The sequence below is a fragment of the Zeugodacus cucurbitae genome, chromosome 3 (genome assembly GCF_028554725.1).
Source record: "Zeugodacus cucurbitae isolate PBARC_wt_2022May chromosome 3, idZeuCucr1.2, whole genome shotgun sequence".
Lineage (NCBI taxonomy): Eukaryota > Metazoa > Arthropoda > Insecta > Diptera > Tephritidae > Zeugodacus > Zeugodacus cucurbitae.
The window spans coordinates 34,753,668-34,780,215 of record NC_071668.1 but is presented as its reverse complement, the minus strand read 5'-3'; the positions used below and the strand labels follow the sequence as shown (position 1 = coordinate 34,780,215).

The 26,548-nt window shown below is 34.2% G+C and overlaps 1 protein-coding gene, 1 long non-coding RNA gene, 1 other non-coding gene and 1 pseudogene across 5 annotated transcripts; 2 read left to right on the top strand and 2 right to left on the bottom strand.

Annotated features, from left to right (window-relative positions):
• The first annotated feature begins 101 nt into the window (after window positions 1–101).
• Window positions 102–23,839, top strand: Tm9sf2_0 (transmembrane 9 superfamily member 2). 3 transcript variants are annotated; one of them, XM_054226437.1, is made up of 7 exons: window positions 6,714–6,728; window positions 6,807–6,982; window positions 8,800–8,875; window positions 11,798–11,992; window positions 15,732–16,717; window positions 16,769–16,928; window positions 23,214–23,839. In XM_054226437.1, exons 2-7 carry the CDS (start codon window positions 6,963–6,965, stop codon window positions 23,715–23,717), a joined length of 1,941 nt encoding a protein of 646 aa, XP_054082412.1. In that variant the 5' UTR covers window positions 6,714–6,728; window positions 6,807–6,962; the 3' UTR covers window positions 23,718–23,839. The 3 variants fall into 3 exon arrangements, with proteins under 3 accessions (XP_054082413.1, XP_011194883.2, XP_054082412.1); XM_011196581.3 differs by lacking the exons at window positions 6,714–6,728; window positions 6,807–6,982; window positions 8,800–8,875 and adding an exon at window positions 106–368; XM_054226438.1 differs by lacking the exons at window positions 6,714–6,728; window positions 6,807–6,982; window positions 15,732–16,717; window positions 16,769–16,928; window positions 23,214–23,839 and adding an exon at window positions 102–368 and having other exon boundaries at window positions 11,798–11,851.
• On the bottom strand, window positions 4,350–6,226 carry LOC105220168 (tigger transposable element-derived protein 1-like; annotated as a pseudogene).
• Window positions 7,716–7,929, top strand: LOC114805109 (small nucleolar RNA U3). The gene has a single exon (XR_003753210.2). It is a non-coding gene; the product is annotated as a small nucleolar RNA U3 (small nucleolar RNA).
• Window positions 23,384–25,925, bottom strand: LOC114805106 (uncharacterized). Its single transcript, XR_008470215.1, has 2 exons — window positions 24,719–25,925; window positions 23,384–23,728 (listed from the first exon to the last, which is right to left on the bottom strand). It is a non-coding gene; the product is annotated as an uncharacterized LOC114805106 (long non-coding RNA).
• Window positions 25,926–26,548: the final 623 nt, after the last annotated feature.

Genomic DNA, 26,548 nt, shown 5'->3' with positions numbered 1-26,548 from the left:
TTTGCTCTGTTATTCTTTTTCGTTTTTTCGATTCAATATTATGGAAATTGTTTTTACAAGGTGGCAATGTTAAATGTATGATATATACTTGAATTTATCGTTGGTTTTGAAACATCGACAAATTAGTTGTATTCCTATTACAGAGCCACCACAGCAGTTGAGCCGATAGTTTTATACACATAGATTTCACAACAAAGTTGAACTTGGGTGTTTTAGAACTTCTTGTAATGAAGTCAATTTGCGAAATTATACGGAAATATTTAACTATTTTGGTGTTGTTAAACGTTCAATATGTTTGGTCTTTTTATTTGCCTGGATTAGCTCCTGTGAACTATTGTGTTAAATCTGATTCATCTAATTCATGCAAGGTGCGTAAATAGTAAAATAAAGAGATTAAATATATTTATTGTAATATATCTTAAGTTTCAAGAATCATTGTACTATGAAGTGGGATGTTATGGTAAGATTCGTGGTAGTGCACTAGACAAAAAAGTGTTTGGTTCGTCAAGAGAATAAGTGCAAAGAAAATGAATTTAGGGATATATATTTGAAAAACTTAGTTATCACTTTAAATTTGAATTTTGTCCCTCAAATATACGATAAATGAATGAAAACAATAGTTTGAGTTGATCATTACGTTCCGATTACTTTGGCGGTCGGGGTTTAACAACTAATTCCGGAATAAATGGGATATCGGGTGAAAGAGGAGGCTCTCCAGAGAAGGAATACACTATTAACATTCAATTAAATTAAATTTTTATATTTATGAAAGGTTTTTTAAGCAAAAATTACTTATTTTAAAAATCACTTACGTGAATTGGTTTCTATGTTTTCAATTATGTGGAAACCGAGCGTTGCCACATCTTAGAAGCTATATGTCGAGGATTTTGCAACACTACGTTTTATTTAATTGCATATCATATTTCTTTGTTGTAGAACTTTCTTCTGCATCAAGTATGTATATAAAAAATCTTTTCAGGGATGTCTGTATTTTTTTGCGTAGAACTCCTTTCAGCATTGGCGGGCTTCTGCCGCGCCTTAAAAAAATATCCCTGGTCGAGCCAAAACCAACGAGCGTCCGAAGGTTTTTATGCATTGGCGGCTGTTGTTGTTGTTGTAGCGGTTACCCAGGCCAATCCTAGCATAATTGTCATCGAAGTCATCTAACTGGAGGCCCCGGAAACGAGCTGTTTCGATAAGGTCGGACCAAAAGGGAAAGGGTGTTAGATGAGTAGGGTTAAGGGGGCATCCAAAGAGGTGGTTAGTGTCTTGCGGTGACTCTTAGTATGCAGGACATATGTTGAGTATGTCAGGGTATAGTCTGGATATGTAGGAGCTTAGTCTGCTACAATATCCAGAACATATTTGCGCAAGGGTCACTGTAGTGTTTGCAACGGTGGTTGTTGTTTTTCCAAGTACGCCATTCACGGGTAAGGAGTCAATGAAGGTGTTAATAGCTCCTCTGTGAATGCTTGTCTATAGTTAATCACGTCGGAAGTCCTGTCGGTATAGTCTTTTAAGTCGTCGACATATTTCAGGAAGGTACTCTTGATGGCTTTGGGAAACGGTTCGGCTTCCAGCAGGTAACTGCAGGGGTGATTTCTACGAAAGCATCTTAACAGAAACGGTTTGGTAAGCCTAATGCTATGCACCTTGACAGGTAGCATGCGGGCCTCATTGTGAATGTGCTCGACCGGAGACATCAAGAGGCAACCTGTGACTGTTCGGAGTGCGGTATTTTGGCAAGACTGAAGCTTCCCCATCTGCGACTTACTGCATCCAGGCGACCATATTGGGGCTGCGTTGTTAAGGACCGGCTGGTCGATTGACTGATAAGTTACCAACAACATCTCTCTGTCTTTACCCCAGGTGCTGTCGGCGACTTTAGGATTTTGTTGCGGCTCCGTACTTTAGTGATTATCGCGGTCGTGTGTGGAGTGAAGGAGTGCAGACTGTCATATGGGACACCCAAAATCTTGGGATTATTCACAGTAGGTATTGGTGTGGCATTGACGTGAATATTAAGATTTAGTCTGTACTCCTTCATCCAGTTGGTAAAGAGGGTCGCCGTGGATTTAGCGGGTGCGACTGCCAGGCTCCTCGCAGAGAAGAAGCGAGAAAGTTCGAGGAGGCAACTGCTCACTTTCGAACACATGTCATCGATGCCAGTGCCCGACGTCATTATCATACAATCATCTGCGTAGGAGGTAACAGAAATTCCCTCTGGTGGTTGAGGGAGTTTAGAGATATAGAAATTAAACAGTAATGGAGAGACGACACCGCCCTGTGGAACACCCTGTTTTACCTCGTTATAATACGGATGATTGCCGTCTGCTCATGTAGTTCATATTACATCTCTTCAGCCCCAGAAAAAGTGTTGTTTGCTTGATGTCTTTTAGTAGCGATGTTAAGTTGACCGTGTCAAAAACTTTTGACATGTCCAACGCCACTAGGACGGTTCTCTTACAGGGTGCTTTTTTATTAAGACCCTTAACTATCTGGACGTTTATGACGCTAAGTTCTGTGGTGGTGCTGTACACTTTACGGAAACCATGTTGATGTTCCGCTTGGTTCAGTTGGTACGTGAGTGTCGGGAGCAGCAAGGCCTTAAGTGTCTTCACTACTGTGGAAAGGGGAGTTATCGGGCGATAAGACTCCCCTTGGTTGGCGGGTTTCCCAGGTTTCAGTAGCATCCATTGCAGATGCATATATTAAATATTTTGAGTTCGACATCGCCCAACCAGATGCCCTGACATTCTAGGGTAGTATCCCTGCGGTCGATGCCTCCATGGATTAAAAGATACTGGAACAGACGGTACGAGGGACCAGGAGTTGCGTAGTGGTCCTCGCACGGTTATTGGAGCGAGATGATGGTTGGGGACTGGGAGTCATGCTGCCTGGAGCTCCGGAAGACCTTTAAGGTCCTATCTTGGCCACTCGCAATGGGTGGAGACGCAGTGCATAAACTTGGTGCTAATTGCACTACCGTAGAGGCGTAGCAACATAAGGCACTATCCTCGAGTGATATTTGATTTTTTGATCTTTAAAGCCGAATATCTCGAAAACTAACTCTCTTCCTCTTTTCAACGGTACCTTCAGATTGCGGCGCCAAAGAAATCGGAATTATGCCGAAAAATGTACTCGAATTAATATTTTTCTATTTTTGTTTTATTTAAAACTAAGTGAATACTCGAATTAATGAAAAATCCGAGGATTTAATTCTTAATAGTTTTCATATAATATATATCAACATCCAATATACATATCGCATACATTATGCAGAAATGTGCGCAATTTCGTCGTAAAAAAATTTCATTCCGATGCGTAGAAAAATTTCACGGTTTATTTAAATGCCGAATGTGCCGTTGTTAAACTTGTTATGTTGCATTATTTTTTAACAATAACGAGCCTGTCTTCTCAGTTGTGCCGGGATTAGTTATAATTTTTTTTTGCGAAACAACGACATATTTTGTGTTACAACACATATAGTGAAAAGATGAGTTTGGTTTTCTTTTCAGAAAGAAGAGAAAATGTATTACAACGATATTGGTGAAAATTTAATTAAATTCTTCATATTCCTTTTTTCAACAAAACGACACAAATGACGGCGAAATTGATTTATAATTTTCACAAATATCGATTCAAAGTGGGTCACGTTTATGCCCAAGAAAAAGCATTAGTACACTCTATTTGGTCCATTTATACTCAACATTGTTTTTAATATATTTAATATATATTACTAGATTTGTCAATAAACTGATGGCATTTTTCTATATTTGCTAAATAAGAGACAATTGACAAAAACTTTAAATCGGTCTGCTGAAAAATCGAAATTTTTTGAGTTGTGACACTATTCAAGTAAATTAGCGATATGTACAAATTTATCCAGGCAAGAATACAATAGCACAAGTAAATACACACATATACAATTCACCCTTTTCTCCTTCCTGCCAATAATAGTGAAATTGGTTTTGAAATCTACAATCTATAAAAAGAGGGGAAGCAAAGTGTATTCAACAAAGTGAACTAAGTATATGACATTTAATTATTTTTTACCCAAATTTGACATGTTTGTTGCCATTGATTAACCCTTACATTTATTCAAAAATTCAAATTTTGAAATTCAAGAGTAAACAAATTTCAAACCAAAAAAAATATTTTTTAAATGAATAAACTGCCACCAATCGCGTAAAAATGGTTAGTTTTCCAATATTAACTGACGAATTGGTTCCGAATATAAAAAATATCGCGTATAACAAAATATACGCGCAAAAAAATATTCAAAAACAATACAATAAGTTTCAAATTTCAGACTTATGATTTATTCATTCATAACAAAATAAAAAATACAAAACAAAAATCATACATAAAAGAGAAGAAAATAGAAAATAGGTAGATTTATTGAAAAACCCGTTGAATGCTGATTAATCACTGTCATTATCCGTAGTGGAAATTATTCTTAGCCGCTTATTTTGATGGCCGGCATTGATATCACTTGAATTTGTATCAGAATCAATAGCAAGAACTATGGATTGATGCTCTGATTGACTTAGCATCTAAGACTGAGTTTGCACCATAAATTCAGTTAATTTTGTTTGAATGCTTCTTCTTGGACCCAATAAATTCCGATGTAGTTCTTTATATCTTAACATGCAGAGACTCAATTCTTTTTGAAAAATTCGTGCACGTTCGGCATCAGTATCATTTGCTACAAAATAATTTTCCAATTCTGCTGCAAGTTTAAGACCTTGCTTAATCGTCTCTGCTTTAATTGGATGCTCGACTATCTCGGTGTCGCTGCCATTTTCCGATTCGATTACTTCCGTAGCTATTTCAATCAAATCGTCATCATCGAGCTCTCGGTCTAGAAGAATCTCGTCAATATCTTCTCTCGTCATATCTGCAAGAATTTCTCCTCCCGCTGAACGTGCTAAATCAATGATATCTGAATAATTAGTTGAATTGCTTGTCACGGACATACCACTTTTAACACATTCTGGCCAAAGAGTTTTCCGGCATTCGTTTAACGTATGTTGCCTTATTTCAGAAATTGTTTTTGACGCGTACAAGATGCAATCCTTGATAGAAAAATTTTTCCAAGCATCGGTGAAGTCCAATTCAGGATTTTCCTCCAGTTTATCCATAATGCACTGAAAAGTTTTCTTGAGGTAGTACATTTTAAAAGTCGCAATAATGCCTTGATCCATCGGTTGGGTAATTGATGTAGTATTCGGCGGAAGGAAAATGATATTTACATTAGGATGTTCAATCAACGGATGGCCTGGTGCCTATTATTAAAAGAGCTTTAAAGGGCTGTTTCTTCTTCTCCAAATAACTTTTAACTTCTGGTACAAAGCATTTAGCAAACCATTCTTGGAATATATTTCCAGTTACCCAGGCTTTTTATTGGCCATCCAGTGAACACGTAAATGTTTTAAATCTTTGCCCTTTAGTGCTCGCGGCCTGAGACTTTTGTTTCCTAACAGCGGTTTCATCATGCGGTCACCAGAAGCATTGCTACATAATAAAAACGTTACACGGTCCTTTGCAGCTTTGAAGCCACCAAATGATTTTTGTGTCTTAGACACATATGTTCGTTTTGGTAACCTCTTCCAAAATAGGCCGATTTCGTCCGCATTGATAACTTGGTCTGGCGTGTAACAACCTTCTTGAATAATTTTTAATAACTTTGGTGGATAGTTCTGCGCTGCTTTACTATCAGCTGAAGCATTTTCACCCTTAGTTTTTAAATTATGAAAATTATGTCTTTCAATAAACTTCGAAAACCATCCACCACTAGCTGAAAATTCGTTTTTGTTTTCTTGGTTCGATGTTAATCGGTTAAAATACGTAGAGCTTTTTGTTTTATTGTTGTAGTATCAACTGGGATTCGTTTCTGGTTGAGATCCTCAATCCAAATTATTAATAGGTTTTCCATTTTTTTAATAAAAACATTTCTTGAGTATGAAGTTTTTTTCTCATTTACATTTTTGCCGGAAACTACAGATTTTCTAATTGCATTTTCATTTTTTTTATTGTCCGCACTGTAGATTCACTGAGTCCAAGCCTCTTTCCCACATTTGTTGGGCCAGCTCCCTGCTCTAGATAGTCCAAAACTTTTATTTTTGTTTCTAAAGAAATGCCTTTGGGTTTTTTTTTTTTTCAGAATTAGTTTCCATTGTAAAGCTAGCAAAAATTGAAATTCCTTCTTAAATTTTTTTATTATTTTTATTACAAAATTATAGATATATTTTAAAGTCTTACCAAAACAACTGCACCGGCCGCTCACTAAATACATTATAACTAGATTTGCAATAATTGATACACATAGAGTAAAATTTTTTTGTTGGGACTTCCCCCTATTATATTAAAAAATTATTACGCGTAAAAATATGTAAACAAGCAAAAAACGAAAAAGCAATCGCGTGAAAAAAGGAATTTGCGCTGCAAAAATAACCGCGTTAAAGTGAGAAATTCGGGTGGAAAAAAGGAATTTTCGCTTCAAAAATAATCGCGTTAAAGTGAAATAGCGTAAAAAGAGTGTATATTATATTGTTCAAGATAAAAAAGACGGGTTAATGTAAACAAATACATGAATTGTTTACTATTTTATTGTCAAAAACGGGTGTGTCAAATACTTAGTTCGCTTTGTTGAATACACTTTGAGGGGAAGTAGTCGTAAACCAGACAAATATGCCGTGACATACCTGTTATATATTTGTATACGTGTGAGTCTTATTTTAAAATATTAAAACATTTAATAATATGTTTTTAATATTAATTTATTCATTTTATTCTAAATTTAGTAATATTCTAGTACGGAACAAACAGCGCGGCTACCGTAAAATGCACAGTCCTATCACAGCCCTTAGATTTCATGACTTCGCACACACCCAGTTTCTACTAGGTTGTTTTCGCCAAATTCATCGCTGTAGTAATCTGATTTAAGAACCACCTCCCGGATGGATAATCTCGATAACAAGTAAATTTACCCTATCCACTTCAACTACGGTTTAGATAATCGTTATGCCAACCACAACAACGAGCCGATGCTGATTTTCTTGATAGATACTGGCAAGTTTAAAAGAAGCTGAGATAAAAGAGACTGAGCTTAAAGAAAAGTTATCCCATCAAATAAGGCTATGGTATCTATTGAGATTCATAATATGAGCAGTAAAGATAATAAAAAATTGTCGATTAAGTGACTGTGACAATGCATCTGCAGCGCATGACAACCATAAAAATATAAAGCTTCGGATGTTCACGATCAGCAACTTCTAATGTTTAGAAAAGTCAGGTATTTAGGCGTAGTCACTTATTGCAGTAACTCTACAGACCCAAGAAATTCGGATCAAAAGTGCAGGGATAAGCATTAATATAATTGCTGTAGACAATTGAATTCGTACAAAAGAGTATGCGGAAATACTAAAAATTCTATCGCAACTTGCGTTAGTTCTACCAAATTTTTTTGAAGTTATACTTCTTATACGACTTCGGAAAAGGTTGCGATAATTGTTTAACGCTTCAGTGGAGAGGGAATAGCGTTGAACAATTAACGCGAGAGAGAGAGAATAAATAAGAGTAAAGCCGAGAACTTAAAGCACTTGCGATGCTTATGCTATTTGAGCAATTCTTGTTTTTGTAGAACAATGTTTAAATTTTTGGTTGGTGACATATTCACATGTGAACGCATATGTATGTTTGTATGAAACGTTAAGACTATACTTCACAGGATCATTTCTCTAGTCAGTCTTCATTTACTTTCTTTGCAAATCGAAAGTATTAGCACCCGCGATGATGAGGTATATGGTTTTATCTGACAGCGTGAAGTTTATGAACTTCATTTCTAATTTTGTCTTGTGGCATATTAGAAATGTTGTTTCTTCGATGATCGCTCGGTTACAACGGATAAAACGACTTCTGAGTGGTGATTTTAATGAATAAATTCCAAGGTTTTATACAAATAATTATATATAATAATTATTTATAATAGTGCAGTCAATAAGCACAATAGGGCAATTCACAATCTGGTGCAAATGGTCTTGCATATTTGCAATTGCAAATTTTGTTAGTGAAAAGCAACAATATGCCTCGCTCATTTGCAATTGAAAATATGCAAGACCATTTGCACCAGATTTTGAATTGCCCTAGTATATATATATATAATAAGTACAGTACGCATATGTATGTTTGAATGCTTGCGCATTATTTTTCTTTCGTTTCTGTTTCATTTCTGCGAATTCTCAACTATTTTGTGTGACTTTTGGTTGAAATACTCTGCGTTAGCCGTCGAGTGTTTATTATTACCGTTGTTAACTGTAGGTTCGCAAGCTTTTTCAGATATTATCGGAGAACCAGTACAGTATAGCGAACAACCGGTACTCCTTGCGGGAGATTTCAATGTAAATTCCTCATTGCCAGAAGCTGCACCACTACTGGCATTCCTCAGAGAGAAATTTTCATTAGAAATGATCAATGGAAGAAATGATCCTACGACTATTGATGTGGTATTCGCGAGAAATATAGATAAAATAGATGTAAGACATTTCATATCGTATTTTAGTTATCATAATCCAATTGTAAATATTATAGATATCAATCCGTCAGAACCCAGAAATGATAATTGATTTGGACTTTGCTTTATAAAATGTGCATAATAAATTTATGAAATGTGAATTTAGGAAAGTGTTGGTCACTCCACCATATTTTTATCCTTTCCCTCTCGCTAGTTTTCTTTCATACAAAATGATATGCATTTCTTGGAATATCACTAAGAAGTATAACTTCTTCCGCGCGTAGGGACTCCACGGGGACTCCTTTCTTGTCGCCCTGTTCTGGAAATCGGAATCGTTACAACTTTCCTGTTTTATATTCGGTAAGTTAAGCGATAGCGATTTTTAATCAAATTCCCCGTTTTGTTCAAGTAACATTTATTACAATATTTAATAAAAAAAAAACAAAAAAAAGAATATATTATTATTTATCAATATCTAAATGTGGGCAAAAAGTTTAAATGATGAAGGCATTTATTTTTATCGTGCCATACTTTTATCCTTCTATATTTATTATTAAATTTAGATTTACCTATGAATCTTACACCTCCAGAATCAAAAATCTGTATTTTTGTACATTCTATTGAATTTTAAACGTTTAATTCTGTTGCCCACCACAGCACGGTGGACTTTCTGGTATGTTTTGGGGATGTTATGCTGCAGCTGGAGTAGGAAAACTTGTCCCAATCATCGGAATAATGAATGCCAAGAAATACATTGAATTTTTAAGAAAAAAATTAATCAAAGTGCAGATAACATTGGAATGGGAGGTCGATGTCTGTTTCACCAAGATAATGACCCCAAACACATTGCGCTGGATACTCGTCTTTGGATCTTGTACTACTGTCCATTTTAACTAAAAACCACACCGCAAAGCCCAGATATTAGCCCAATTGAAAATGTTTGGTCTATCGATAAAAAAAGGTTGGAAATTTATAATAGGGACTGGAAACATCTTAAAGAAGCATTGTAAAAGAAGTGCAAGAAAATATCCCCAAAACTTACGAAAAAGTTGGGGAAATCAATACAACGTCGATTGCACGAAGTTTTTAAACAAAAATAATATCTCACTAAGTAATAATTTTAATTTATTCTATAGATTAAAGGTAACGGTTAGGGGTGTACGAAGGGGGTGTTGTAACGATTATCTATCCCTACCGGAACGGAAAGTATAAATCTAGTTGTCATCGAGGTCATCTAAAGGGAAACATGCTGTTTTGACGGGGTCGGACCAAAGTGAAAGGCGTGTTAGATGAGTAGGGTTCGTTGGGAATGCAAAAAGGTTAGTGTCATGCGGGGACTCGTTGCATGCAGGACATGTATTATGTGTGTCGGTGTTCTGTCTGGATAAGTAAGAGTTTAATCTGCTACAATATCCAGATCAAAGTTGCGCAATTGTCACTCTGGTTTCACGCGCACCTCGAGCTCTTCGTCTGCGAAAGGTGGTGGTTTGGTTCCAAGGATGCCATTCACGGTAGGGAGTCAAGGAAGGTGTTAATAGCTCCACTGTGAATGGCGTTTAGAGCGTGTCTGAAACTGTATGCATCCGCAGTCTGATCGGTGTTTTGTTCAAGTTCGTCGACGTATTGTAGAAGTGATCTCTTGATGCACCTGGGGGACGATTTTGCTTCCAGCAAGTGACTACATGGGTGATTTCTACGAAAGCACCCAATTAGAAACTGCTTGGTAAACAGTTCATTATGCTCCTTAATAGGCAGCATAGTGGCCCCATTGTGCAAATGTGCTTCTGGAGGCATCACGAGGCATCCTGTAGCTGTCCGGAGTGCGGTGTTTTGACACGTCTGTATCTTTCTCTGCTGCGTGCCGCTGGATCCAGGCGAGCATACCGGTGCTGCGTAATTTACGACCGCTCGGCCGATAACCTTGTTAGTGGCCAGCAACGTTTTTTGTCCTTTCCCCAAGTGCTACCGGCTAGTGATTTGAAGATTTTATTGCGGCTCTGTACTTTAGTTATTATTATAGCGGTCAAGTGTGGAGTGAAGGAGTGCGTACTGTCAAATGTGACACCAAAAATCTTGAGGTTATTCACAGTCGTTATTGGTGTGCCATCGACGTGAATGTTAAGATTTAATATGTACTCCTTCGTCCAGTTGGTAAGGAGGGTCGCCATGGATTTAGCGGGTGTGAGTGCCAGGCTCCTCGCAGAGAAGAAGCGAGAAAGTTCGAGGAGGTGATTCACTTTCGAACACATGTCATCGATGCCAGTGCCCGACGTCATTATCGTACAATCATCTGAGGTAGTTGAAATTCCCTCTGAAATCGGTTTGTAACCACGCCCACCTCCCATACAAAGGTTATGTTGAAAATTAATTAAAGTGCATTAACTAACGAAAACACCAGAAACACTAAAAATTACAGAAGAAATGGCAGAAGAAAACTGAACTCAATTTTTTATTGGAGTCAAAACCATATCTCTGAAACTACTTGACCGATTTTATAAAATTTTGTATATAATATTTTCTTAACACCCTGATTCACAACCACGTCAACTTTTCATATAACTCAATGTTGAATTCCATCTGATTCCTTCACTTTATAGTACATACATTAGGAACCAAGGGGTTAAAACCTTACACAAATAATGAATTTGAGCTGTGACATCACTTGTTGAAAAATTGTCGAGATCGGACTATTACTTTTCAAGGTCCCTGATATCGAACATGAATTACATAAGGGTCATTTTTGACTGAAAATATCGGTAAAACTATAAGATATTTTAATGTAATTCAGAGGAAATCTTTTTTTTTTAATAGTTTGGCTCGGTACCAAAATGATAAGTAATCCTTTCCGTAACAAAAAACTCAGGGATCTTATTAGACAAGTATTCTCTACCATTGTCAACAACAATCGGAAGATTAAAATGCGCTTTACTCTTCCCTACGAAAATTTAAAACATGTTCAATACATCTGTTTTGTGTGTCATTAAATAAGTGACAGTGTAATTTTCGTAGACCAATTGTAACATTTTATAGCTTTAGATTGGGATAGTCAAATAAAACACGCCTATTATCAGCAATTAAGTGACTAATAAGATCAATATTTGATGTTTGAATTATTCTTATATGTAAGTATATCTAAATTAGTTTTAGTTGTTACAAAGAAACGTCGCGTTATAAACCCATTCATATATTTATTTTATTATTTATCGGTCTCATAATTTATCGAATCAAGATGTTGAATTCATACCTATATGTAAAAATCACTTTCTATTTTATTATTCATAGTCGGACATAATCCTATATGTTAACCGTTTAAACACTGAAGAATCCGTAATTCCATATGAGTATCATCATTTTGATTTTTGTACTGGCAATGAAAACAACTCTCCTGTTGAAAATTTGGGACAAGTCGTTTTTGGAGAACGCATACGACCTGGCCCTTATAACATCGAATTCTTAAGGGAAATTAGGTGTGAATTGGTAAGTATATATTTTTTTATTATATTAACTGATTAACTATATAAAAGAATTAAAGTCCAGTAATTTTCAAGATATAAATATAGGAAACGTTTATTAATTAAGAAAATTAAGAAATTCAGAGTTTTTATAAAAATTCAAATATGTTTGTTTTAATCAGATATTTATTCAGAAGTTTCTTTCCGAACAAGAATTGAATTGAGCAGGCGCTTTTTATCCTTTTAAACAAAACAAACGCTCTAATAGCAAAAAGGCAATAAATACTAACTGCAATTTTCAATTCTTAAAGAAAGTACATAGAATTATTCCTTCGCAGTAAGAGGACATATTAATTATCAGGGAAAAACCTGAGAAGATATTAATAAAGCTATTATGTCGTGATCATATCATTTTAAAATCTCTGACTATAGTAGTAGTCTCGATATGTATCAGTTATCATCTAAAAGTGATGAATCCCATTTGTATTTTATACACAATTCCGATTTCTTAGGCGCCGCGATCTGAAGGAAGGTTGGATAAAGGAAGTCCTGTTGATTAAGAAATATATAGTGACGCTTAGATATTCGAGATATTCGTAGTCAAAGTTCAAAATATCAAAAATTTTAATATGCTATTTCACACTTTTTATACTCTCGCAACCTGTTGCACAGAATATAATAGTTTTGTTCACATAACGGTTGTTTGTGCCACCAAGAAATATAAGAGTTAGATATGGGGTTATATATACAGAAATGATCAGGATGACGAGTGGATTTTAAAACCCAGATGTCTGTCCGTCCGTCTGTCCGTGCAAGCGATAACTTGAGTAAAAATTAAGATATCTTAATGAAACTTGGAACACATGTTCCTTGGCACCCTGAGAAGGTTGCTTTCGAAAATGAGCAAAATCGGTCCACTGCCACGCCCACAAAATGGCGGAAACCAAAAACATATACAGTGTCATAACTAAGCCATAAATAAAGTTATGAAAATGGAATTTGGAACATAGGATCCCATTAGGGAGGGGCACATTTGGATGTAATTTTTTTGGGGAGGTGGGCGTGGTCCCGCTCTCAAATTGGTTTTTTGTACATATCTCGGAAACCAATAGAGCTATATAAACCAAACTTTCTGCAGTCGTTTTTTTAACCACTTCTGGTTAATGAAAGAAATCGGATAATAACCACGCCCACCTCCCATACAAAGGTTAGGTTGAAATTTACTAAAAGTGGGTTAACTCACTAACGAAAAACGGCAGAAACACTAGATTTCACATAAGAAATGGCAGATGGAAGCTGCACTCAGATTTTTTTACAAAATGGAAAATGGGCGGCGTCGCCCACTTATGGGTCAAAAACCATATCTCAGGAACTACTTGACCGATTTCAATGAAACTTGGTTTGTAATAGTTTCCTTACATCTCAATGATATGTTGTGAAAATAGGCCAAATCGCTTCACAACCACGCCTACTTCCTATATACCAGAACTTTGAAGACGATCTGAATCGTTTACATTACAATATATAAAGTAAGCACTATTGAAGATATACTATGCAATACTATGTTTATAGTGTGGCAGCTCCATTCTAAAAATAGCCGAAATCGGGTTTTTAAGGCCCCATAAATCGAACACGAGGACCTCGGTGCTTCTAAACTAATATTATGTTTTCCAACTTTCAATGGACTTTATACAATATATATGACGAATATGTGGGTCAAATTGTGTATTATATAATATAAATAAAGTTAAATAAATAAATTGCGAGAGTATAAAATGTTCGGTTACACCCGAACTTAGCCCTTCCTTACTTGTTTAACTTCAAATATTTAAAATTGCACTGTTAACATTCAATTAAATTCAAATTTTCCATTCATTTAAGGTTTTTAAGCAAAAATTACTTATTTTAATAATCACTTTTCACTCAAATATTTTACAAGATTTTTAAAAATCACTTTTCACTCTAATATTTTACAAGATTTATGTGTTCACAATTATATAAAAAACGAGCGCTGGCACATTGTAGATACCATATATAATGTCTTTCGCAAAAATTACTCCTTTTGCCAAAATTCCTCTTATCTGCAGAAAAGCTTCGGACACTCCTGGTTTTGGCTCGACTAGGGTTATTTTTTATAAAGTGTTCTATGCGAAAAAACTTCAGACACCCCTGGTTTCGACTCGACCAGGGTTATCTATACTACTATAATAAAGAGTAAAGATTTGTATGTATGCTTGTAATCGCATCGCGTGCCAAAGAGTCGAGTAACGAGTGCTCGCAGCTGTTTGCTGAATAAAATTTCAAAACCTCCCAAGTACGCGCTTGAGAGTCGAGTACAGAGCGTATGCAGCGGCTTGAAGAACAAAATATTAGTAATATACAAGCTCGCACTAGGGCGTCGGACTCTGTGCGTTCCCAACGCCTTCATAATCAGAGAGAAAGACAACGGACACCAAAGACTAGACTTTAAAATTAATTGAATTAATTGACTCGAGAGGCGTTGTCCTGCATGAAAGAAACACACATATTAAAACAATTTTATATACCTTTAGGCTGTTTCTATACAGTAACAATGGCGCCATCTTTTTCGGCAAATATAAAACTTTTTTTAATTGTGCAACTAGAATTGCTACTGTGATCCAACTAAAATCACTGAATTTCTTTCGCTACTGTGTTCGAACTCAAATTATTGAAAAATTCAAGAACCATGTTTTACATTGCCTCTCGATCACTAGCTACCGTCCGATAAAATTTTTAAACAAATCACGCGAATCACAATGGGGAATAAAAATTTTAAGAACAGTTCCCTAGACCAGACCAGCCTAAAAAGCTCGATGCCACTGGTAGATAGGATAGGCATTCCTTTATCTATCTATCTAAAGAAAACAGTCAACGAGCTCAATGATAGTATTGCCGGTCTGTTAACATAGCGGACCGTCACTTATATTAAATATGCCGCACTGCCGATAATATACAACCACCATCATCCTTCCCCAGCAGCGACTCCTACCCATCTATACTTCTCTCGAAAGTATAAGGCTTCTCTGCTCAGCCAGGTCTAGGTTCGGCGACATGGTAGGAGTCTAATATCCCCGAAATGAAGGCCATTTATTTACAATGCTGAGGAGCCTTGTGTTTACACGGTTATTTAAGTGGAATCATAAAAGATTCAGTAACTTCTTGACGATTTCAATCAAAGTTTTTCCATACACGTTTAGGTATTCTGTGACAATTTTGATAAAATAAAAGGCTTACCTATATATATATATATAAAAGGCTTACCTTTTCCCTACACGCTTTACCCAAAATAATGTAAACAGAAACAGCTGAATTGAAAATTTTAATTGAATTATTCTATGACGTAAGTTTTCACATGCGTTCCAATATTTGTTGCAAAATTGTTAATAATTTAGCTTCAATTTCACAGTAAACTTAAACTTTCACAACTATCCACAAAATACGAAATGCTTGATAAATTTCAAATGTTTATAAATTAGAAATATGCTGAATTTGTAAAGGGCTCAGAATAGGGCTGTTAACGAAATATGCAATGGATAATAATATCTTAGGTCTAATTTGAAGATTTCCGTCCTTCTGATAATAGTTTCTCACCTTAGATCCTTGCGAATTGTGAGAGTATAAAATTAATTTACATAAAAATTTTATAAATAATTTGTTTGCTTTATTATTTGTTAAACGTACTAGTAATTAATTATGTGATATATCTCTTTTAAATAATTTCATCATATTAACACTTTTTTCAGGTATGTACTAAAAACTATACAGGCGACTACCCAGAAAGTGATCATCGCATCAATGTGCTTAAAAAAGGAATAAGTCTAAATTATCAACATCATTGGATTGTTGATAATATGCCTGTTACTTGGTGTTACCCATTAGATAATGACAAACAATACTGTAGCACAGGATTTCCCATGGGTTGTTTTGTTCGACCGGATAGCGATGAAGCATGCCTTGTTAATCCTAATTATAATAGGCGAGGATTTTATTACATTTTTAATCATGTAGATTTGCGAATTACTTATCATAACGGACAACCTGAGGAAGGTGTTGGATTTCAAGGGAAAGGAGGCCGTATTATTTCTGTTAAGGTGATTCCTCGTTCAATTAATCACATAAGTCCTTCAAAAATAGACTGTGATAATACGGATCCACTTGCTTTAAAAAGCAATTCACCAATTCGGGGAGAACATCTGTCAATTTCTTATACATATAGCGTCCAATTCAATATGGATAATTCTGTGAAATGGTCATCACGTTGGGACTACATTCTAGAATCAATGCCACATACAAATATTCAATGGTTCTCTATCCTCAACTCTCTTATTATAGTACTATTTTTATCTGGAATGGTAGCAATGATTATGCTACGAACATTACATAAAGATATTGCACGCTATAATCAAATGGATAGTGGAGAAGATGCCCAGGAAGAATTTGGTTGGAAATTAGTCCATGGTGATGTATTTAGACCACCAAGGAAGGGCATGATTTTGTCAATTTTTCTCGGATCTGGCGTGCAAGTAACTTGCATGACTTTAATTACATTGGCATTTGCTTGCTTAGGATTTCTTTCTCCCGCAAATCGGGGAGCTTTAATGACATGCTCAATGGTTTTATTTGTTTCTCTTGGCACACCGGCAGGATATGTATCATCGCGGATTTACAAAAGTTTTGGGGGAGTTAAATGGAAAAGTAATGTAATTCTTACTTCTGTTGTATGTCCTGGGTAAGATGACCAATTAAACTTTTTTCAGGAATAATTTTATTTTGTTAATAGGATTGTATTTGGACTATTTTTCGTAATGAATTTAGTCCTTTGGCACGAAGGCAGTTCAGGCGCGGTTCCTTTCAGCACACTTGTTGCTTTACTTGGCCTGTGGTTTGGAGTATCAGTGCCATTAACTTTTGTTGGAGCTTACATGGGATTTCGAAAAAGGGTAACGTTTTTATGACATCAATTATTTTTAGTATATTGTTATTAATGTCTTTATAATTACTTTATAGTTATAATCCTCTAATGAATAATTGTTTGTTCATTTTATATTTTTCATTTTATTATCAATAACTAACTATAAAGTTGGCTACTAAACCAAGAGTTAACACATCTGCGTGAAACTCTTGATCTTTCAAATGTTCTTAACTATTTCACCATGACATTAATACTGTTGGAAGCGCAAATTACATATCTAAAACAGTTATTAATGTATTATATTATATGAATTAAAATAGAACACACTAATTACTAATTACTTTCAATTACAATTTGTAATTTCTTTCCCGTACCAAATATTGATGTGAAATTCATGTATTCATATTTTATTTTTTGAAAATTGTATCTTATTTTTTCATAAATTTCATGTTTTGAATCGTAAAAACATATTTTTTTTTTTCAAAAAGTTGTGATATAAAAAATTCTTCGTCTGTGTCCTTGTAATTTGTATCTCTAATGTCTGTCAAAAATTTTATCAAATTTGCTTGAGCAGTTTTTATACTCTCGCAACAAAAGTTGCTAAGAGAGTATTATAGTTTTATTCACATAACGGTTGTTTGTAAGTCATAAAACTAAACGAGTTAGATATAGGGTTATATATATCAAAATGATATGGATGACGAGACGCGTTGAACTTGAGTAAAAATTAAAGTAATTAATACAGGGGTTGCTTTAGAATATGGTCAAAATAGGACCACTGCCCCGCCCACAAAATGGCGAAAACCGAAAATACATGAAGTGTCATAACTATGCTATAAATAAAGTTATAAAAGTAAAATTTGGTACAAATTATCGCACTATGAAGGGGCATATTTGGATTTAATTTTTTTGGGGAAGGGGGCGGGGCCACGCCTACAAAAAGGTTTTTGTTTTGTAAATATCTCGCAAACCAATAAAGCTATATAAACCAAACTTTTTGCCCCATCATACACCATGAAAATAGTTGAAATCGGATAATAACCACGCCCACCTCCCATACAATGGTTATGTTGAAAATTACTAAAAGTGCGTTAACTCACTAACGAAAAATATCAGAAACCCTTAATTTTGCAGAAGAGTTGGCATAAAGAAGCTGTACTCAGATTTTTTTACAAAATGGAAAATGGGCGTAGCGTCGCCCACTTATGTGTCAAAAACCATATCTGATTACAAGGATGTAATGGGTGAAATTGGTTGACAACAACGACAACTTCCCATATAACTCAATTTTGATTTCCATCTCATTCTTTCACTTTATAATATATAAATAACGAACCAATGAAGATAGCGTAATAAAACTTTACACAAATGCTGTATGTAGTATTCACCGATAATATCGGTAAATCTCTCAGATATTTTGAAGACATTCATTGGGAATCTTTTTCTTCTAATAGTGTCTCTGTACCATAAATGATTCAATTCGGGTCATAACTTCCCCTAGCTCCCATATACCTAATTATAGGTTTTTCAGAAATACGATGAGCTAAATACTTTATAAATCGTTTAAAATGTGAAATATCTTAGCCAAATTAAATGAGCATATCATCTTGGATATAACGTATGTTGGTGGTGAAAATGATAGAAATCGGTTCAGGAATTACCTCAGCTCTCATATACTATATATGATGATTTTCGTTATTCTATTGGACTTATGCCGAAAGTATACCGTGTTCGGTTGAACCACAACTTAGCCTTTCCTTACTTGTTGAGAATTTTTTTTAGTGATAATAAAAGTGGGAGTTATCGATTCCTATTCCTTAAAGTACAGAATCTACTACAGCTGTTCAGGGTTGTTCTTGTCTATGACGAATCCTAGTTAATGAGTCGTTACTGGATTTCGTCTCGACGATGCGGAAACGGTTTTCATCACCTTCCAAGTTTCAAACCAATTTTATTCATAATTAATCCTTAAACGCCTGGCGGTTCCTTCCGGAACCAACTGCTATTTTTGAAAATTTTTCATGTATAAACTTGCATTTTTAAATATCACATCACGTGACATGTTGCTTTGATATATCCGTTAATTTTAAGTTCAGTCGCCACTTGTGTGTATGTAATTGCCTACAAATTTCGTATTCACTTGAGTAAGAGTGCATCAAAAAAAAAATAATTTCAATGATAATTCTGTACTTTCAATTGACTAACAATTATGACAGCCCATCGAGGACGATGGCCACATATCAATAAAATGTGAATCTTTGTAAAAATATATATTTAAAATGTATTTCTCTAATGAGCACCTAGTAGTTCCTCAAAGGACCAACCAAAAAATATCCTGTAAAATCTAAAATAATAATTTTTAGGAAAAAAATCTTTAATGAATCGAAGTTATCAGGCTTTTAAGGGTAAATAATAAATTAAAAATGCAAGCGACCAATGCAGCAATATGGAACCAGCTTTGGAGTAGTTCCCCAGATCAACTTGTTCAAACTTTCATGGTTATTTCGTGTAAAACTACTTACACACCGCAAATTGTAAGTAAAATTTGGTACAACGGAAGGGGCATATTCGGATGTAATTTTTTTGGAAAGTGGGCTTGGCCCCGCTTCATACTAAGTTTTTCGTATATTCCCCAGATCAACTTGTTCAAATTTTCGTCGTTATTTCGTGTAAAATTACTTACCGCTGCAAAAGCTTACGCTTATTTAGATCTTCAGAAATATAATTTATTTCTGTCAAAACATAATTTGGTAATGGATGAAACGAGGAAAGATTGAAAGTAAAATTTGGTACAAAGGAAAAGGCATATTCGGATGTAATTTTTTTTGGAAAGTGGCCGTGAAATTGAAAATGCTTTAATTCAGTAAGGAAAACACCAGAAATCTTAAGTTTCATTGAAGAGATGGTACAGAAGGAATGCCATTTTGAAGTCCAACTGATTCGTTCACTTTACATTGAATCAGTTAAGCACCAGCGATAATATGGGAATAAAACTTTGCACAAATACTTTGTTTCTAGTGTGGCATAGCCCGTATATAAATCCCACCAGATCATAACTTTTCAAGGCCCCAGATATCGAACAAGGACTTCAAAATTTGGGTAAAATTTTTTATTGAAAGTATCTATAAATTTCTCAGATATTCTAAAGAAATTCAAAGCTGATGTGTTCTTTCTAACAGTGTGTCCAGAGTTCTTCCAATGCAGTATATTTTATTTTTTTGCACCTGAATAATATTGTATATAGTCCTTAGCTTAATATTAAAAATTTTGACACCAATTTTTTATTTTGTTCTTCGAAATAATGAAAATATACCATTTGGTTAAATTACTCGTGAACTCATTTGCATGACAACTCTTATTTCCAATTAGATCTGTGCAATTCGAAACATGAATAAATGCCAGAATATTTCCAGAAGAATACGTGTTGACTTTTTTTTAAATGTCCCGTTCATTGCTCATGAATTCGTTCTTCGAATTGGGCTTGTATTTTGCAAAATAAAGGCAATTGGTTTTTTGTGTTGTCACATGAGCAATGTGAGGCCTATCTTATGTTTTTGTTTTTTTACTTTTGTTGTTTTTTTAACATATTCTATTACTTCATATATCTTATAACTAGCAGACCCGACCACACGTTTTCGTGGCTAAAGTATACATTAAATTCAGTTGGTCCAATCTTGGCTTCGGCGACGATATTGATTACTCGAGGTTGATTTATGTTACGCAGCATGATGACAACTCACACTACTTCTAATTGCCAAGTGAGTGGTGATAGTACAGGCAATTTTAAATAGTTTAGGATAATTAACTACGTCATTTCAAGGCCGAAGTGCCGTTTGTTTGCCTACTAACAGGTGCCAAGTTACCCCTATTCTCGTTAACCTTGGTGGTGAAAATGAGTGAAATTGGTTCTGGAATCACATCAGCCCTTATATACTATATATTATGATTTTCTATGGGACTTTATGCCGAATATATAGGTCAAATTGTTTGTTATCTTAATAAAATTACATCAGTAAATTGCGAGAGTATAAAATGTTCGGTTGGACCCGATCTTAGCCTTCCCTTATTTGTTACAAATTCTTTTGGGCTATCGACACAACCATATGCAATTGAAAAATAACAAAAATATTTGAACAAAGTAACAATGATAACCTTCAAAATATTATTTTTTTGTTTTCTCTTTTTATATTTTTCTTTTCAACTCGAATAAAATTCTCTTATTATTATCTTCCTCGCAATTTTTCCATATTTACTCACTTTCTAATCTTTTTCTGGCTTTCCACGAATATTTCAAGACGAAAATTAGCCAAATCGGTTTGGCCGTTCTCGTTCCCGAGTGACGCCTACAACTCTACGACGCATAGTTAGCCGCCGAGCGGCTTTTCAAAATTTTTAACTCGTGATATCATTTGAATGGAATGTCAGAATCTAATAATTCAAAAAGTTATATAAAGGTTTTGAAGCGATCTTAAATAATAAATCATTTATTTCGATAAGGATTAATACTAAGGTATAAATAAAGAGCCTTTCCAGGTAGTGGTATTTTAATTAATTTTTTTATATAAAATCGCTTATTGTGACAAAACTATAATAGTTAGAGATATGATGTCGCGACGTTTTAATGATAAGTTCTACAAAATTGTAGTACATCACTTTGGTATATATTCAATCGTTTTCGCAGCATTCGCGATTAAAGAAAGTTTTTTGGTATTTTTTTTACATTATCGGAGTTTTGGTAAGGAACCCTATTTTTTTTAAACTAATTATAGCCTATGTCACTCAGGGATAGTATAGCTTTCCAACGGTGAAAGAATTTTTCAAATCGGTTCAGTAGTTTCGGAGCCTATTCGAGACAAACAAACAAAAAAACAAACATTTCCTCTTTATAATATTAGTATAGATAATACTGTAAAAGTACCATAAAATAACTTTAAAAAATCATAACTCCTTTGATAAAGAAATTTAATGTCAAAGTTGATTTTTTGTATCAATTTGCATTTTGCAAAGAATTAGTTGACAAACTGTACCTCTTAGGATTTTCAAACTTCCGAAGGATTTACTATATGTATCGGCTAGTATGTAGCAAATTAATTTGCATTTTGCAAAGAAAATCTTGGATATAATTTAACTTGGTGCCACTGCTAAAAATGTAACACTTTTGAGCCACTAAAGCGAGGAAGGCACTTAAATAATTCCGCTTAAGTGCCTCGAATTACTTACCAAACATTTATTTAAAAACCTCGATCTACTAGTTTTTTCTTTTAGAATGAAAATCACATTTATTTCTTATTAATAACAAAAAACAGCGCATTCATTGCAAAAAATATTAAAAATGTACTTGAGAGGTGAAAATTGTATTTTTTGAAGATAGTTAGTTTTATGTTATTCAAAAGAAGTTGATGCCGATACTGAATTTTGTGGCCAATACTGGCCGATTATCAGTCGGACTCTAGCGACAACATTAATTTTGGCGAATTAATAAATATTTTTCCAAAAAATGAAAATTTCCCGTTATTTTTAGGATACACCTTTATACTTGACTTTCATTAACTTTAAAACGTACCTAATAAGAAATTAATAAACAGTTTCACATTTTTTCACTTCATTGAAAAATATCAAAAATAAGTAAATTTTGCAGTTGCTGTCTTATTTCTAATAGAAAAGAAATTAATAGGCATATTCACACCAGCGAAGCTGCTTTGTTAATTTGTTAGCCGTTATTCGGTAGTTTTGCATTTTGTTTTTGTAAAATGAAAAAAAAAAAAATATCGTTCTACTGAGTCACGAAGAACCTGACTGACAAGCTTGATAATTTTTTCGTTATTTGGAAAAATCAATCAGCTATTTGTTTGTGCCGTTGCCTAAAAAGCTCATTTTTTATTTTTTTCAAATATCAAAATTCACCACACTACTGAAATAGAGCAAAAAGTATGCTCATAGTTAAGTGTATTAAAGAAGTATCAACTATCGAATTACCAGATTAACATGTTTGGTCTAAACGCCCCTACATAAATAAATATTTCTCAATACATTATACTCATGTAATAAAATTTCTTTTATACATTTGAACAAGGCTTACGATTAATCCAGAGTTAAATTCAGTCATGATTATAGTATAAGTTCCTGTAATTCAATATAGTTGTAATTAATAAACCATCGATCGTACAATTTAACAAAGCTAAAAAAAATGATTTAAAATTATCAGTTTAAGAAAAACTTTAATTTGCAGCTTTTAATAATAATTTCACAAGAATAATTTTTACAGTTATTAAAAATTAATAATTTTAAACGAATGTTATATTTATATTTTTAGGCTTTGGAGCATCCGGTTCGAACAAATCAGATTCCCCGACAGATTCCAGATCAATCAATTTATACACAAGCGATTCCGGGAATAATCATGGGAGGAGTTTTACCATTTGGGTGTATATTTATACAGCTATTTTTTATTCTTAGCTCAATTTGGTCCAGTCAAATGTACTATATGTTCGGCTTTTTATTTCTTGTTTTTCTAATATTGGTCATAACGTGTTCAGAGACAACAGTTTTATTATGTTACTTTCATCTTTGTGCTGAAGATTATCACTGGTGGTGGCGGTCTTTTTTAACATCAGGATTTACGGCTGTATATCTTTTCATATACTGTTGTCATTACTTTTTTACGAAACTGTCTATTAAAGACGGTGCGTCAATGTTCTTGTACTTTGGTTATACTTGTATTATGGTGTTCCTTTTCTTTTTACTTACTGGAACGATAGGTTTTATGGCGTGCTTTTTTTTTATACGAAAAATTTATAGCGTTGTAAAAGTTGACTAAAATTTGGCTGGCTTAAATTGCAGAAATAAAAATAAAGAAATATTAAGAATTATAATTTTTAATTTCAATAAACATTTAATATATGGTTGTGTATGTTAAATAAATGAATTGTAATGACCACATCTCCTAATTCTAATTAATTAATGATACAAAAATAGTAGAATACTAAAGCAATGGTATAAACCGGTTGTCGGCAAACTTATACAATAAACCGACTTATTTTGTGAGAGTGGGTGCGTGTAGAGATTACTCGAAAATTTCAAAAGCTCATGTTCGAAATAAGAAAGCTGAAGCAACATAACTAGCGTCTGCGTAAATGTAAGAGTAATACAAAGTTATAAACATATTCATTTTTATTTTATGAGCTTTACTACAAACTAAAATAAATATCGACGATTTTCAATTTTAATTGAATACATTAAATTAAACAAAAGTAGGAAAATATAAACTATATAACTGTTTATTAAAAATTCATCATTCTTTCTCTACAAAAATTACATCAAATATTTGATAGATATACATATCATATCATTAATAATTTTTGAAATATTCGACCCTATTCCCGTTGTCGTTTCATTCTGAAATTCGTATTCTTGAAGTATATCTTAACGCCAAAGAAAAGTTATCGAAATTTGTTTACATATTTGTTATAGTATACATTAAGGCGCTCTTTTTCCAATATAAACTAATTTATTTTGTAACGAGACACATTTTTAAAACAGTCTTTTGTGGATTTTCTTTTTTCTAAAATATGTAATGCTCCTCGCTTGCGGCTAATCTGACTATCCTACCTGGTGGTCCAACTAATTACCGGACATAATACAAATTCGCAACAGCTTCTTCCAAAGGAAATACAGATACGTTTGTTAACTCCTGCTCTTGTTGCTCTAGCTTCGGACTTTTTGTGAACCATTTTTTCCGTCGTTTCGTTTTGAATTTTAAAACCATTCATATCTTAATTATAGTTTTAGATATAAAAATGCAATTTTATTAATACTAACTATCTCCGATGTTGTACGGATGGAAGAAAACACTCCAGCTCTGAAAGTATTCGATGCAGTACCCGCTGGAGGAAGCCGCGGAAGAGGACGACCTCCACTCCGGTGGAAAGACCAAGTGCAAAGTGACCTGGCTTCACTTGGTGTTTCCAGTTGGCGCCAAAAAGCAAAAAGGAGGAATGAGTGGCGCGCTCTGGTGGATTCGGCTATAATCGCTTAAAGCGGTTCCTACGCCAAATATATATATATATATAACTATCTCCGATGCGAGATTTAAAGGTTGGAATTTAAAGGATTTAAATTTTCTATAATCTTTGGCATATGCAGGATATTTTCCACATCAGAAATTAAAATTTTCTACTTCCGATGTGGAATTTGCATCCTAACCCAAATATTCCTTCTAACAACCGAGTCGTTTCTATCTCGCTCTCAATTATAGCAACGACAAAGAATGACTGTTTCGGTGTCGTTTATATTGTAACGAAAATGGCACCAGAACAAACCAGAATAGACAATCGAAGGCGATAACTTGCCAGATGTATCTAGACATCGATATTCGTAGTTGCCAGAATGTTCGAGTGACGATAACATGTTAGCAATCGACTATATAAGGGCTGCCGGGCTGGCAGCAAGACACAGTTCTAATAAGAGAGTTGTCGAGTGAGGACAATTCTAAGGAGAGAGTTGTCGAGCAAAGTGTAAACAAGTTATAAGTTAGAGTTGTAAAGTAGAGTATTGAGTACTAAAGTGTTAAGTTATAAGGAATTAGAAATAAAGATTAGTGTATAGCCATTAAAGTGTGACTTTTATTTGACAATCCAGTGATCGAACTCAGGGTAGAGTTTTAGAGTAAACGGCAGATTTTGGAAATCCGTTACAATATACTCGTTTCAAATTAGGGAATCTCAATTTATTTTCGGTAAATGTCGATAACGCCAACCTGAATGCCAAATAGGAGTATGTTTACATATGAAAATAATCTCGTTCTAAGCTCGTTCAATAATAGATTATCAATTGTCAAATGTGTTGCATTTGTTGTTGTATCACACATATTTCTCTCGCTGGCGGCCATTTTTGTTTACATTTTCATTTGACATTTCTCATCTTCTTCGCAAAATTATCGATACAACTAGGAATAACACCGAAAATCTAGTTGTTTAAAACGAGATAATTTTATAATCTCGGATTATCAAGAGAAAAATTTTGTATGAGAAATCTCGTTTCTTAATTATAGAGTTAAGCTCGTAATTGGAGATAATCTCGTTATAGTATTATTTCGTTTTAAAACTATAACGACAACGAAATAGGGCCGATTATATTATACAAAAGCTTTACATTGCAACGAAGAAAATGTTTTAAGCAATGAATACACGCAAAATAGTAAACAACGTAATGTTGGTTTCTATTCTTATGAATATGAAGGTAACAGTGTTTACGCATCCCAGCGCTTGAATCTTGAATTTTCAACTTCTGCGTATTCTAACCCTTATTCGAATTTCGCAGCGCAGGTTGTGTAAACATGCGTAAGTTATGGAGCTCATCGCATAAGAACATGTAAATTCAACAAATCTGTCAAACGAACTTATAAGCCATCGCGAGTTATGTAGCTTCAGCTTCATTTATAGTTTTAAGTAATGTAATGCAATAAAAAAGTAAATAGCAGTATTTTTAATAATGGCCTAGCTTGCTGGAAACAAAAAACTTAAATAAATAACCAAATCATAGACATTTAAAAAGGCATATATACTTTAATTTTGGTTTCGTTTACATATACTCCCAGCACATGTCTTGACCGATGCGTACTCACTAATTATCTGGCCTGTCACCTACGTT

Excerpts from the sequence above, each read along its gene's own strand:
- Tm9sf2_0 (XM_011196581.3), top strand. The coding sequence starts at position 228 with ATGAAGTCAATTTGCGAAATTATACGGAAATATTTAACTATTTTGGTG. Across the intron at positions 369-11,797 it reads ATTCATCTAATTCATGCAAG|TCGGACATAATCCTATATGT; the intron begins GTGCGTAAATAG and ends TATTATTCATAG. Across the intron at positions 11,993-15,731 it reads GGGAAATTAGGTGTGAATTG|GTATGTACTAAAAACTATAC; the intron begins GTAAGTATATAT and ends CACTTTTTTCAG.